Consider the following 13,073-nt stretch of genomic DNA (forward strand, 5'->3'; position numbering starts at 1 on the left):
GAATCAAAAGAACTGCAACTCAGAGTCTGCCTAAAACTGTATATCATCTATATTTGTGTATAAGTGATTCAAACCCAGCGGCCACATGCTGTTTTTTCAAAAATAATTTCCCAAAGTTAGAGAGAATCAACTGGAATCAGAAGAGTGTGAAAGAAAGAAGAAGGCATCTTAGGTTATAACCTAGAAGTAAGGCCTTCCCCAGATGGAAAGTTTGATTTGGTTCATGCATCCTTAAGAGGAACCTGATGGGGGGGGGGAGAGAGGGGAAGGGAGGTGGGATTAACGGTAGTCAATATCTGTCTGGGGACAGGAAGACACCTCTTATCAACAAGGGTGCCTGAACGATGCATATTTGTATACCTAACCCTTAACTGTATCCCACAATTTTAAAATAAAAAATATTGATTAAAAAAAAGAGGAACCTGAAGTAAAAAAAATAAACAAAACAAAAAAACCCAACTTTTTATTCTGCTAGCAAAGCAAGCACTGGATTGAAAGGGGCACTACTGAATCCTGTCTAAATTACATTTAGTACCCAAAGTCAGTTGAATACCAGGCTTAACTCCTATCATCCCAACAGTAACCCAATTTCCTTTTTTTTTTTTTTTCTTTTGAGTTGGAGTCTCACTCTGTCGCCCAGACTGGAGTGCAGTGGCCGCTCCCGGCCACCGCAATCTTGACCTGCTGGCTCCGGCGATCCTTCTGCCTCAGCCTTCCAAGTAGCAGGAACTACAGGCATGTGCTACCACACCCGGCTAATTTTTTTGATTTATTGTAGAGATGAGGTCTCGCCTGCCCAGGAGGGTCTCGAACCCGGGGGCTCAGGCAATCCACTCACCTCAGCCTCCCAAAGGCACGGGATTACAGGCTGAGGCGACGGAGCCCGGCCCAACTTCTTTACTGATCCAAACAACAGGCACGGCTATTTCCCAGCCTTCAGTCCCATTACATAACTCCTCTCTTTCTTTCCTGCTAATTTTCTAGGTTTTATGCACTTTATAAAAATTGGGGCTAGCTCTGGTCCCAATTCTTCCATAAACTTTACCTTTCTCTGGTTTCCTACTGTACTTCCAGACAATGCTACAAAATTTAACACTGAGTTGTATTTCACTTTCCTCGTTTACTATTGTCAGGTGGCTTTCCTATCTTCCAGTTAATTGACTGCACAAAATCTTCGTGGAGCCACGCACCAAGCAAAATGCTTGCCAAGCAAAGATACACATGCCAGACCCAACCCCCGTCCTTGCAGGGAAGTTACGATACAGAGCAGATGGGTGAGGAAGGCACCTGCTGAGGGTCAGGTGAAGGCTGCCCCAAAACACCAGGAAGGGCCATCTAGGAAAGGCTTTCTAAGCAGCAGTTTCTAAGCTGGTGCCTGAAGAAGGAGCTTGAGCTGAGTAAGCAAAGAGGGGACAAAGAATCATCCAGGCATATTATTTGAAGACTCAGAAGTGAGGGAAAACTGTTCTGTGCTTGAGAAAATGAAAGAGGAGAAGCAAAGTTGGAATAATGAAACTGGGGTAAGGGAAGAGTGAGAAGAGACCATCCTGCAGAAGGATGTAGTAATAAAACTATGGAGGACCTCAGTAAAATGTGTAAGAAGCCTGAGAAATCACTAGGGACTGAAAGCGGGGAATGAAAACCAGACATGTGGCTTATAAATTAGTCAGGCTGGCCGGGCCCGGTGGCTCAGCCTGTAATCCCGCACCTTTGGGAGGCTGAAGTGAGTGGATTGCCTGAGCCCGCGGGTTCAAGAACCACCTGGGCAGCGAGACCTCATCTCTACAATAAATCAAAAAATCAGCCGGGCGTGGTAGTGCATGCCTGTAATTCCGGCTACTTGGAAGGCTGAGGCGGAAGGATCGCCGGAGCCCAGCAGGTCGAGGCTGCAGTGGCCAGGAGTGGCCACTGCACTCCAACGTCGGTGACAGAGTGAGACTCTAACTCAAAAAAAAAAAAAAGAGAAAAGAAAAAAAAGAAATTAGCCAGGCTCTTGGTGGCTCAAGCCTGTCATCCCAGCACTTTGGGAGGCTGAGGCGAGTGGATGGCCTGAGCCCATGGGTTTGAGAACAGCCTGGGCAACATGGTGAGACCTCATCTCTACAATAAATCAAAATATTAGCTGGGTGTGGTAGCGGGCATCTGTGAGCGTGCCACTGCACTCTAGCCTGAGCAACGGAGTGAGACTCCAACTCAAAAAAAAAAAAAAAAAGGAAAAGAAAATAAATTAGCCAGGCAGGGTGGCATGTGCCTATATCCCAGCTACTCATGAGGATGAAGAGGGAAATTCCTTGAACTCAGAAGTTTGAGGCTGCAGTGAGCCATGGACATGTCACTGCACTCCAGTCTGAGTGACAAAGTGAGACCCCCAACTCAAAAAAAAAAAAAGGACATATGGCTTAGCGAGACTTCTCTGTGACCCTGTTGAGAATGGAGGTAGGAGACTGGTTAGGAGGCTGTTACAGTGATCAAGAAGATATTTGGTTTGGATGTGAAAGTCTGAGGCCAGAATCAACCTGCATATCCTCTTTCTCCCACAGCACCCAGAACAGTTCATTATTCTATAAACACTTGTTGAATAATGACCAAGTATAGGGCCGAGTACAAAAACATCAAGTGTGGTTTAATTTTTTTACACTTGGACTTTTTCAAGATATATGAAATAAATTTAAACCTTGGTGTTTCTTTTTTCTTTTTTTTGAGTCAGAGTCTCACTAGGCTGGAGTGCAGGGACATGGTCATCACCGTCTCGACCTGCTGGGCTCAGGAGATCCTTCCACCTCAGCCTTCCAAATAGCTGGAACTAGAGGTGAGTGCCACCACGCCTGGCTAATTTTTATTGATGTATTGTAGAGATGAGATCTCGCCAAGTTACCCAGGCTGGTTTCAAACCCCTGGGCTCAGGCAATCCTCTCAACTCCACTTCCCAAAGTGGTGGGATTACAGGTGTGAGCCACCGCCCCCAGCGTGGTGAGACTTTCTTAATTATCAGCCAAGTTTTCAATGGTGAACCAAATCTGAGCACAGTCCTGATGTTCAACTGCAGAAACAGGATTAAGTTAGATTTAGGAAGAGGACACACACACCACCGTGTGGCCCAGGGAGGTATTGCCAGAAGGGAGACAACCTGGTGTGAATTTTGAACTGTGCACTAATGATGTTAGTCACCTTCAAAATATAAATTACAAAAAAGCTGGCGCAGCAGCTCACACCCATAATCCCAGCACTTTGGGAGGCTGAGGTGGGAAGATCGCTTGAAACCAGGAGTTTAAGACCAGCCTGGGCAACACAGTGAGCCCTCATCTCTAAAAAAAACCAAAAAAATTAGCAGACTGTGGTGGTGCGCACCTGTAGTCCCGCTACTTAAGAGGCTGAGGCAATCACCTGAGCCCAAGAGGTCGAGGCTGCAGTGAACTGTGATTGTGTAACTGCACTCCGGCCTGGGCAACAGAGTAAGACCATGACTCAAAAAAAAAAAAAAACTCTAAAAAAGTAAAATATAAATGACAAAATATTCCAATTTCAATTGGTTAGATGTTATTGTGCATATTTTAAAAATTATGTAGCCGGGTATGGTGGCGCATGTCTGTAGTTCCAGCCACTCAGAAGGCTGAGGCGGAAGGATCGCTGGAGGCCAGCAGGTCGAGGCTGCAGTAGCAACAGAGTGAGACTCCGACTCAAAAAAACCCCCAAAAAACAAAAACAAAAATTATGCATCTTATGGTATAAGAAAGCCATTTTGGCATAGTCTCCTTCCCTAAAATCCAGGATGGGAAAAGGAGTTATCATAATACAAATACATTAAAACGTCCATGAAAATGAAAACATAACTAGTTAAGTAGCTGAAGAAGACCAAGTGAATCACCCCAGGAGCTTGCCACGCTACTTGGGTACTCCCTGCTTCCTCCAAATTCTGATATATAGTCAGTCCTTGGTATGCCTAGGTTCCACAACTAGATTCAACCAACTGTGTGTCAGAAATAATTTTTAAAAATCTGTATTTGTACAGGACTTAGGCAGACTTTTTTCATAATCCCTAAACAATGCAATGTACCAATTATTTACATAGTATTTACATTGCTTTAAGTGTTAAGAGTAATCTAGGTCAGGCTGTAAGCCCAGCACTTTGGGAGGCCAAGTGAGTGGATTGTCTAAGCCCGCGGGTTCGAGACCAGCCTGGGCAACTTGGTGAGACCTCATCTCTACAGTAAATAAAAAATTAGCTGGGCATGAAAGTGAGCATCTATAGTTCCAGCTACTTGGAAGGATGAGGCAGAAGGATCGCCTGCCCAGCAGGTCGAGGTTACGGTGGCCATGAACATGCCACTACACTCCAGCCTGGGCAACAGAGTGAGACTCCAACTCAAAAAAAAAAAGGTAACCTAGACGTGATTTAAAGTGTACAGGAGGATGTGTGTAGGATATTTACAAATACTATACCATGTTGTATCGGGACTTGAGAATCTGTGGAAGGTCTTGAAACCAATCCCTGGGGATACCAAGGGACAACTGTATTCTTCTTGGAAGGACATGAGTCCCTGCCTGACAAGATGTACCACAGGAAGCCACTGTTGAAGATGGAAAAACTGGGTCGCCCTCAGGTGTGAGGTGGTAGGAAAAAAGCTGAGTTCGACGATGCTACTTTTTCAACGTCTAGTCCAATGATAGAGGTTTAGAAATCTCCCGGGATAGGTCGTATGAACAAAGCTGTGCAGGATAAGTAGGGATGAGGTAGAACAGGAGGGAGATATTCCAGATCACAGGACTCCAACAGCGCCTCTCCTTAAACAATAGCCCGGTGGCTTTTAGGATGAAGTTCACATTTCATGATGCAAGAATTTTTATTATTACTTTTAAATTGACAAGTAGACAGTATATATCTATGGTATACATGATTTTTGTTATACATATACACTGTGGAAGGCAAAAGCAAGTTAATCAACGTATGCTTTACTTCATATACTTATAGTTTTGTGGTGGGAACACTTATAATCTACTCTCTTAGCAATTTTCAAGTACACAATATATTGCTATTACTTACAGTCACATTGATGTATAATCGGTCTTTTTTTTTTTTTTTTTTTGAGTCGGAGTCTCACTCTGCCACCCAGGCTGGAGTGCACTGGCACACTCACGACCACTGCAGCCTCGACCTGCTGGGTTCAGCAATCCTTCTGCCTCAGCCTTCCAAGCAGCTGGAACCAAAGGCGCATACCACTATGCCTGGCTAACTTTTTTGATTTATTGTAGAGGCGAGGTCTCACTAAGTTGCCTGGGCTGGTTTCGAACTCCTGAGCTCAGGTAATCCTCTCGCCTCAGCCTCCCAAAGTGCTGGGATTAGCAGGCTTGGGCCACCGCACCCAGCCAATTGATCTCTTAAACTTACTGGATTTAAATAATTTATTTCATTTTTGGGGGTATTTTTTTGAGTCAGAATCTCACTCTGTTGTCCAGGCTGCAGTACAGTGGCATGATCCCAGCTCTCTGCAGTCTCTTCCGCCTCAGCCTTCCAAGTAGCTGGAACTACAGGCGCGCGCTACCACAACCGGCTGATTTTTGATCTATTGTAGAGATGAGGTCTCGCCGAGTTGCCCAGGCGGGTCTCGAACCCACGGGCTCAGGCAATCCACTCATCTCGGCCTCCCAAAGCGCGGGATTACAGGCTGAGCCACCGAGATGGGCCACACATTTTTTTCAATTGTGTAACTTTCTAGCTTCTATCTACAAAACTCTCCTAAAATAGCAACTTTTTTTTTTAAAAAGTACTACTAAACGGGGACACCTATATCTACATTTAAGCCTTAATATTATCAGCCTGAGAGTTTTTTTAAAATATAAGTTTTCCATTCAATCTAAATAAAAGATCCTTCAGCAGATAAACGAGTTTGTCAAACTCTTCTGTTCACAAAAATATAGCTAACTGGGACTTTGTTAAGTTCAATAAAGATGAAGGGAAATCATCATTGAGAAATAACAGAAATGAAGAGAAATAAGTACCAAGTAACTGGGCTGGTGGTGATTAGAACTGGCTGCAAAAGACACCCCGTGAGGAGGCAGGGAAGGGCGAGGAGTACAGGCCAGGTCCCAAGGAGTACCAGATGCTGGGGCCCATCCAGCACCTCATATAGAAGTTCTAAATACCACCCAGTTCTACTACTAATTCGTAAGTCTCCGTGAAGTCTTTTTTTCTTTATCTGGTGTGTTAAGGAGTTAACAAAAAACTTCTTTCTCCTGCTGCATGAGAACCTGACCTGCTGTCTGTTTCATAATTATCAGTCAAGTAGCCAATAAGCCAAACCATCCATAGTCCAGGATGCTCAACTCAGATGCAGCAGTTGAAGAGGACAAGCGCCATCGTGTGGCCGCGTGTGGCGTTGCTGTTACAACCCTTCTCTCCCGCTCTCCGCTGGTGCAAAGCCCACCAAGTTACTAGGCAATCTTGTTTATAATAAAAGTAAGCCCTGTACTCCAGCTTGGGAGACAGAGTGAAACCCTGAGTCAAAAAAAAAAAGAGGAAACCCTGATCGGTAAATCTCATCTGGACAGAAGGAACTGCAAATAAACCATAAACATAAATGAATTTTCTGCCTCCCTGAGTGTACTGACCTTTGTACTCAGTATGTCCCTCGTGGAGAGACCCCAGCAGCAACCCATGCCTTTACTGCAAGGCAGGCTGACTTCTCTGGGGCAGGAAGTTTTGAAGCCAGGGTGACTCCCATTAGTGTAATGTGGCCCTGTGTCCTTGCACCTGGGCTATGCTGTACAGACAGCTGCAAGGACCACTGGGGAAGGAAAGACGGACCTTGCCCTCCAAGCTTATAGCTTTCTAGGAAGAACAGAACCACTCATGACCCATGAAAAGTTCTTGTTCTGATATTTAGTTCCGTCCAGTAAGACCTTTGGTGGACACTGAATATGGCAATAGTTTATAATCAGAAATTAAACAGTTGCTAGCTCTAAAGGTTGGAAAGAATTTGTAGTACGCAGAAATTCACATAAACTCATTGCCTACACTTCTGAAAAGACAATCAGTTCTTTTGGAATGTTCTCAAAAGCTATTATTATTTTTATTTACTTATCTTTTTTGAGTTGGAGTCTCACCTATCACCCAAACTGGAGTGCAGTGGCTGCTCCCGGCCACCACAGCCTTGACCTGCTGGGCTCCGGCGAGCCTTCCGCCTCAGCCTTCCAAGTAGCTGGAACTACGGGTGCGTGCTACCACACTTGGCTAATTTTTTGATTTATTGTAGAAATGAGGTCTTACCAAGTTGCCCAGGCAGGTCTCGAACCCATGGGCTCAGGCAAAAACTATTATTGAGTGTATAAAAGTGAGCATCTGGTAAACTGACATCTTACAAAGGGCTAAGAATATATTTAAGATTCCTAAAATAAGTAATAATTGTGGACTTACCATAATTGGGTAAAATATACATGTTGAGTGGTACCAGCAGCAACACTATGCATCCCAGAACAATAAAAGGCACCTCGTAGCCAAAGGACTGATATAAAAAGCCACCTACAGGAGGACCCAATATTAGTCCCAGTCCAGAAAATGTCTCAAGACTTCCCTAAAAATGGGGGGGAGGGGGAGTGAAATTTGAGTTAATACATTTTATCTAAAGAATGAACAAGGTACTATCTGGAAAAAATTCTATCCACTTCAAACTGACACACACACACAAAACCAAAGATGGACAGACAATTTAAACATATATATTAGAATTATAAAAGTACTAGGAAAACAAAACATGGAACTTTTTCTGTTTTGATTTTCATGGTGGGGAAGGTATTCTAAAAATGATATAAAATGCAGAATAAATAAAAAAGGATTGATAAATCTGATGACATGAAAAAATAAAAACTATGCATAGAAAAATACATTAAAAGATAAATGAGGCCAGACGCGGTGGCTCACGCTAATAATCCCAGCACTTTGGGAGGCCGAGGTGAGAGGACTGCCCAAGCCCACGGGTTTGAGACCAGCCTGGGCAACTTGGAGAGACCTCATCTCTACAATAAATCAGAAAATTAGCTGGGTGTGGTGGTGGATGCCTGTAGTACCAGCTACTTGGAAGGCTGAGGTGGAAGGATCGATCACCTGAGCCCAGCAGGTCGAGGCTGCGGTGGCCGGGAGCCACTGCCCTTCAGCCTAGGCGACAGAGTGAGACTCCAACTCAAAAACAACAACAACAACAAAAACCCAACCATTATGGACTGTAGCACGTTTTACAACAGAAGACTTAAACAATCTCAGTAGTATCAAAAGTGTAAATAAACTAGATTACATCCATACACTGAAATACTACATAGCTGCTAGAGAAAAGCAAACCGTAAGAAAGCTCTTTATGTGTAAGTAGAGAAAGACCACCAAGATGATGTCATTGCTGGTGTCATGAGCAAGGGGCCAAATGGTGTACGTGGTGTGCTACCATTTGTGTAAAGAAACAAGGGGAGGGGAAATCATGCTTGCTCTCTCTCGTGTGTGTGCATGTGTGTGTGTGTGTGTGTGTGTGTGTGTGTGTGTGTGTGTGTGTGTGTATACGTGTGTATATACATACATATATGGACTCTCTCTGGAAGAAACCTGTATTACCTGTTGCTTTCCCAGAGGGAGCTGGAGGGCTAGACACCTGAACAACAGGTATGCATACAAAGGCTGAGTAACAGCCATAAGTAGAGTATATGTACTATATTCTATTTTCTCTTTTGTAACTGTTGAATTGTATACCATACAAAATTATTTTGTTAAAGTAAGCAAGAAAGTGCTATGGAAAAATAGTTTACCACTACAGAAATTGCACCATTCTAAATCAATCTAGTTTTTAGCAGCTTTAACAAAGGCCGGTGGCTTGCAATCTTACATTCTCAGACCTCACAGAGTACACAAAAGTAGCCCATTAATGACTTTCCACAATTCATAAATAACATAGGAATTCTGTCTTATTCATGATAAGGTTGTCCAGGTCCATTACAACGGTAGGTGTGTTAGCTTTTGGCTGCAATTTTACACAGAGACATAACAAGGCAACACGGGTGTCCCCCACCAATCAGAAAACCCAAGGGACTATTGCCACGATCACAGGACTTTCTAGGGCAGCACTTTCCAAAGTGTTTCACAGACCCCCAGCTCTTTAAGAGGTCAAGAGTTTTTGCTTGAGAAAAGTGGTTCTATGGCCAAAGTGAGTTGTGAACGATTTAATAACGCCTGTCTGCTCCAGGATTTCTCAGTCTTGAGGTACCAATGCAAGCTGGACATCTCCAAGCTGATGAACAGCATACAGCACACTCCATGTTTGCTTAGCCACCAATCCTTGTTTTAGAGAGCATGTCAACAGCATTTGAACCCTTTTTGAGAAAAATATTTCTGGGAAATGTAAAGGATACACCTACCAAGTGGTAAGAGAACCTAACAGGAACCTATCCAGCAGCATACATAAGTGCTTAATAATAAAAGTGGGAAGAGACTGGGCTTGGTGGCTCAGCCTGTAATCCCAGCACTTGGAGATCATCTTGAAGTCCTTACGTGCTTTTGTACTGTCTGAGGAGTGCCCTTGCATTTGACATAAAAATCACAACCACCGCAGTCTCGACCTGCTGGGCTTAGGCAATCCTTCCACCTCAGCCTTCCAAGTAGCTGGAACTACATGTGTGTGCCACCATGCCAGGCTAATTTTTTGATTTATTGTAGAGACGCAGTCTCGCCAAGTTACCCAGGCTGGTCTTGAACCACTGGGCTCAGGCGATCCTCTCACCTCAGCCTCCCAAAGTACTGAGATTACAGGCTTGAGCCTCTGCAACCGGCCAAGATGGTCTTTGTGACATTAGCCCACAATCTCCTCATGTTTCCAGTTTTTAAATAAACCCACTTTCTTTTCACCAACCCTTGTCTCTCAAGCTTGGCTTTTGAGCAATGAGTAGCCAAGCTGGAGTTTGATTACATGTCAATATCATGCCACCAGGTTCTGGATTTTTATGTCAAATGCAAGGGCACTCCTCAGACAGCACAAAAGCATGTAAGGACTTCAAGATGATCTCCAGGATCTTTTGCATAAATCTGGGGAAAGTGAAGGAAGGATTCTAGTATGAACTGAGTGTTTTGTCGCTAGGGATAACTGTTTTATTATTATTTGTTTTTGAGTTGGAGTCTCACTCTTTTACCCAGACTGGAGTGCAGTGGCTGCTCCCGGCCACCGCAGCCTCGACCTGCTGGGCTCCCGAGATCCTTCCACCTCAGCCTTCCGAGTAGCCAGAATTACAGGTGCGTGCTACCATGCCCGGCTAGTTTTTTGATTTATTGTAGAGATGAGGTCTCGCCAAGTTGCCCAGGTGGGTCTCGAACCCGCAGGCTCAGGCAATTCACTCACCTCAGCCTCCCAAGGCACGGGATTACAGGCTGAGCCACCGAACCCGGCTGGGATAACTCTTTTCTAAAGTAGAGAAATGCTTCAGAAAGTTCGAGCACAGTCTAGGGGAGATGAAAAAATATTACCTGGGAGGATTAAAAAAAAAAAGTAGTAAAAAGAACCATTGATTTGGACCATATTTACCTATCAAATTGCCCATTCAGGGAATTCTAAGACCAGGAAGAACACCTAACTAACACTAATGGTACATTTATTAACAGCTTTGCTGCTAGAAGTAGAAATAAGAATAAAAGGTGATAAAAACATACAGTGTAGAGAAACGCAGGTAGAGAAGATGCCAGCTTTAATGTGGAAGTTCAAACAAATATTTTAACCTGCACCCAATGGAAAATAAGAAAAACTCATGCCTAGACACACGTTTATTGCAGCATTATTCATAATCGCAAAAACATGAAACCAACCGTGCTGCCCATCAAAAGAGGACTGGATTTTAAAAATGTGGTACATACACAAGACGGAATATTACACAGCCATAAAGAAGGACAAAATTATGAACTTTGCAGCAACTTGGATGGACTTAGGGGCTATAATACGGAGTGATCTATCACAGAAACAAGAAAATGAGTACCACATGTTCTCATTCATAAGCAGACCTTGTGTGGAACGGGTTAAACTCTGCAAAGAGGATCCGTTTTTATTTTATTATTTTATTTTATTTTTTCATTTCCAAAATGGCAGTCACACATGAGTGTTAAATCTGTACCAGGCGATGCTAAGAGAGAGCAAGCGTCTCAGCACCTACAATTACAGAATGTATTTTTTCAGGAGGATAAGAGATGCCTTCAGAGAAAATAAAAGTGTGAAGGATCTTGTAGAAATTCAAGCCCTGGTGAATAAAGCCAAAAGAGGCCTTGGAATAATCCGTCGACAGGTCAACATTGGCCAACTATATTCAGCTGACAAGCTGATCATTAAGAATCAAAAGGCCGGGCTTGGTGGCTCAGCCTGTAATCCCAGCGCTTTGGGAGGCTGAGGTGAGTGGATTGCCTGAGCCCATGGGTTCAAGACCCACCTGGGCAACTTGGCGAGACCTCATCTCTACAATAAATCAAAAATTAGCTGGGTATGGTAGCGCACGCCTGTAGTTCCAGCTACTTGGAAGGCTGAGGCGGAAGGACTGCCTGAGCCTAGCAGGTGAAGGCTGCGGTGGCTGGGAGCGGCCACTGCACTCCAATCTGGGCGACAGAATGAGATTCCAACTCAAAAAAAAACACACAAAAAAACAAAGAATCAAGAGATGCCCAGGACCTAGGGAGCTGGGGACTAGCCACCAGCGGCGACCAGGGACCACCTTCGGCACCCACTCTCTGCTTGGGATGGGGGCTCCTAACAGCAGCTTAAAATAGCCTCTTGCTCTGGCTGCCTTGTGGGAGGGTTAAACTGAGTCACATTTTCATTCTGCTGCAGCCTTAGTGAAAAAGGGCAGCCATGTCTCCTGGGTTCAAGAGTCAAAATGAAGAGCTAGTGCTCACTCCCAAATAATGCTGTGTGCTATTACGTCTCCTCTCCACCCTGCTCCTATCCTGTAGCTCATGACCACTGTATAGATTTCCAGACTTTGTTTCCTAATCCTTGACAATAAACAGAATTGTCTCCCTAAGCCTTTCACAACAGAAAGGAAAAAAAGAAAGAAAGAAATAAAGAGATTGGCAGTAGTGGGAAACTGTGGGGTGGGAGGGGCACACCTCATCATTGAGGGTACCTCATAATGATCATTGGTATACCTAACCCTGGATTGTACCCCACACTTTTAAATTAGAATATAATAATAATAATAAAGAAAAACTCATAAAATACATACCAATACTGTAGCCACATTATTTGGAAAAGCCTTTGCCAGGATAGAAGAAGATGCAGTTAGGGCAGCGGCAAAACTTACTGCATCCATTACTCTCACTAGAAAACACATAGCAATAAATATTGGTCCTTCTGGAACTTGGTCCAATATACTGAAAAGGAATGAGACAATTTCTCAAATGCCAAGCTAGTTTGTATTTGCTTCCTTTTTAACTGTATTCATTGAAAAGAGCAGTGCATCATCACCCACAATTATTAGAATCACTTTAGAATATGAATTTTTTTAAAGAGTTGCTTTGATACATTTTCAGTAGGAGGAAATTACTTTTTTTTTTGAGTTGGAGCCTCACTCTGTTGCCCAGACTGGAGTGCCGTGGCCGCTCCCGGCCACCGCAGCCTCCACCTGCTGGGCTCCTGCGATCCCTCCGCCTCAGTCTTCCAAGTAGCTGGAACTACAGGTGCACGCTACCACACCTGGCTAATTTTTTATTTATTGTAGAGATGAGATCTCGCCAAGTTGCCCAGGCAGGTCTCGAACCCACGGGCTCAGGCAATCCACTCACCTCAGGCTCCCAAAGCGCGGGATTACAGGCTGAGCTACTGAGCCCGGCTGGAAATTACTTTTTTTGGTGACAATTTAAGCTACAATGACAGCTTGGTTGCCCTTTTCTGCTATTATGATTGGTCCCCTAGATGATAATACTAAATAGGCTCTTTTGGACTACAAATCATTCTTATAAAACCTGTAAAGAAGAAAGGACTGGCCGGGCTCAGTCACGGGTTCGAGACCCCAGGTGGGTCTCGATTGCCTGAGCCCACGGGTTCGAGACCCGCCCGGGCAACTTGGTGAGA

The 13,073-nt window shown here is 44.2% G+C and overlaps 1 protein-coding gene across 1 annotated transcript in view; it reads right to left on the minus strand.

Annotated features, from left to right (window-relative positions):
- The window catches only part of SLC18B1 (solute carrier family 18 member B1), a 34,359-nt gene that overhangs the window by 9,933 nt on the left and 11,353 nt on the right, over positions 1 to 13,073 (minus strand). The window contains exons 5-6 of the mRNA XM_021712629.1: positions 12,226 to 12,373; positions 7,357 to 7,568 (exon numbers count right to left, since the gene is read on the minus strand). Of these exons, the coding sequence (XP_021568304.1) occupies positions 7,357 to 7,568; positions 12,226 to 12,373 (360 nt within the window). The remainder of the gene's footprint in view (positions 1 to 7,356; positions 7,569 to 12,225; positions 12,374 to 13,073) is intronic.

This window comes from Carlito syrichta, unplaced genomic scaffold (assembly GCF_000164805.1).
Source record: "Carlito syrichta isolate Samal-C Ts95f unplaced genomic scaffold, Tarsius_syrichta-2.0.1 Scaffold303504, whole genome shotgun sequence".
In the NCBI taxonomy this organism is placed as follows: Eukaryota; Metazoa; Chordata; class Mammalia; order Primates; family Tarsiidae; genus Carlito; species Carlito syrichta.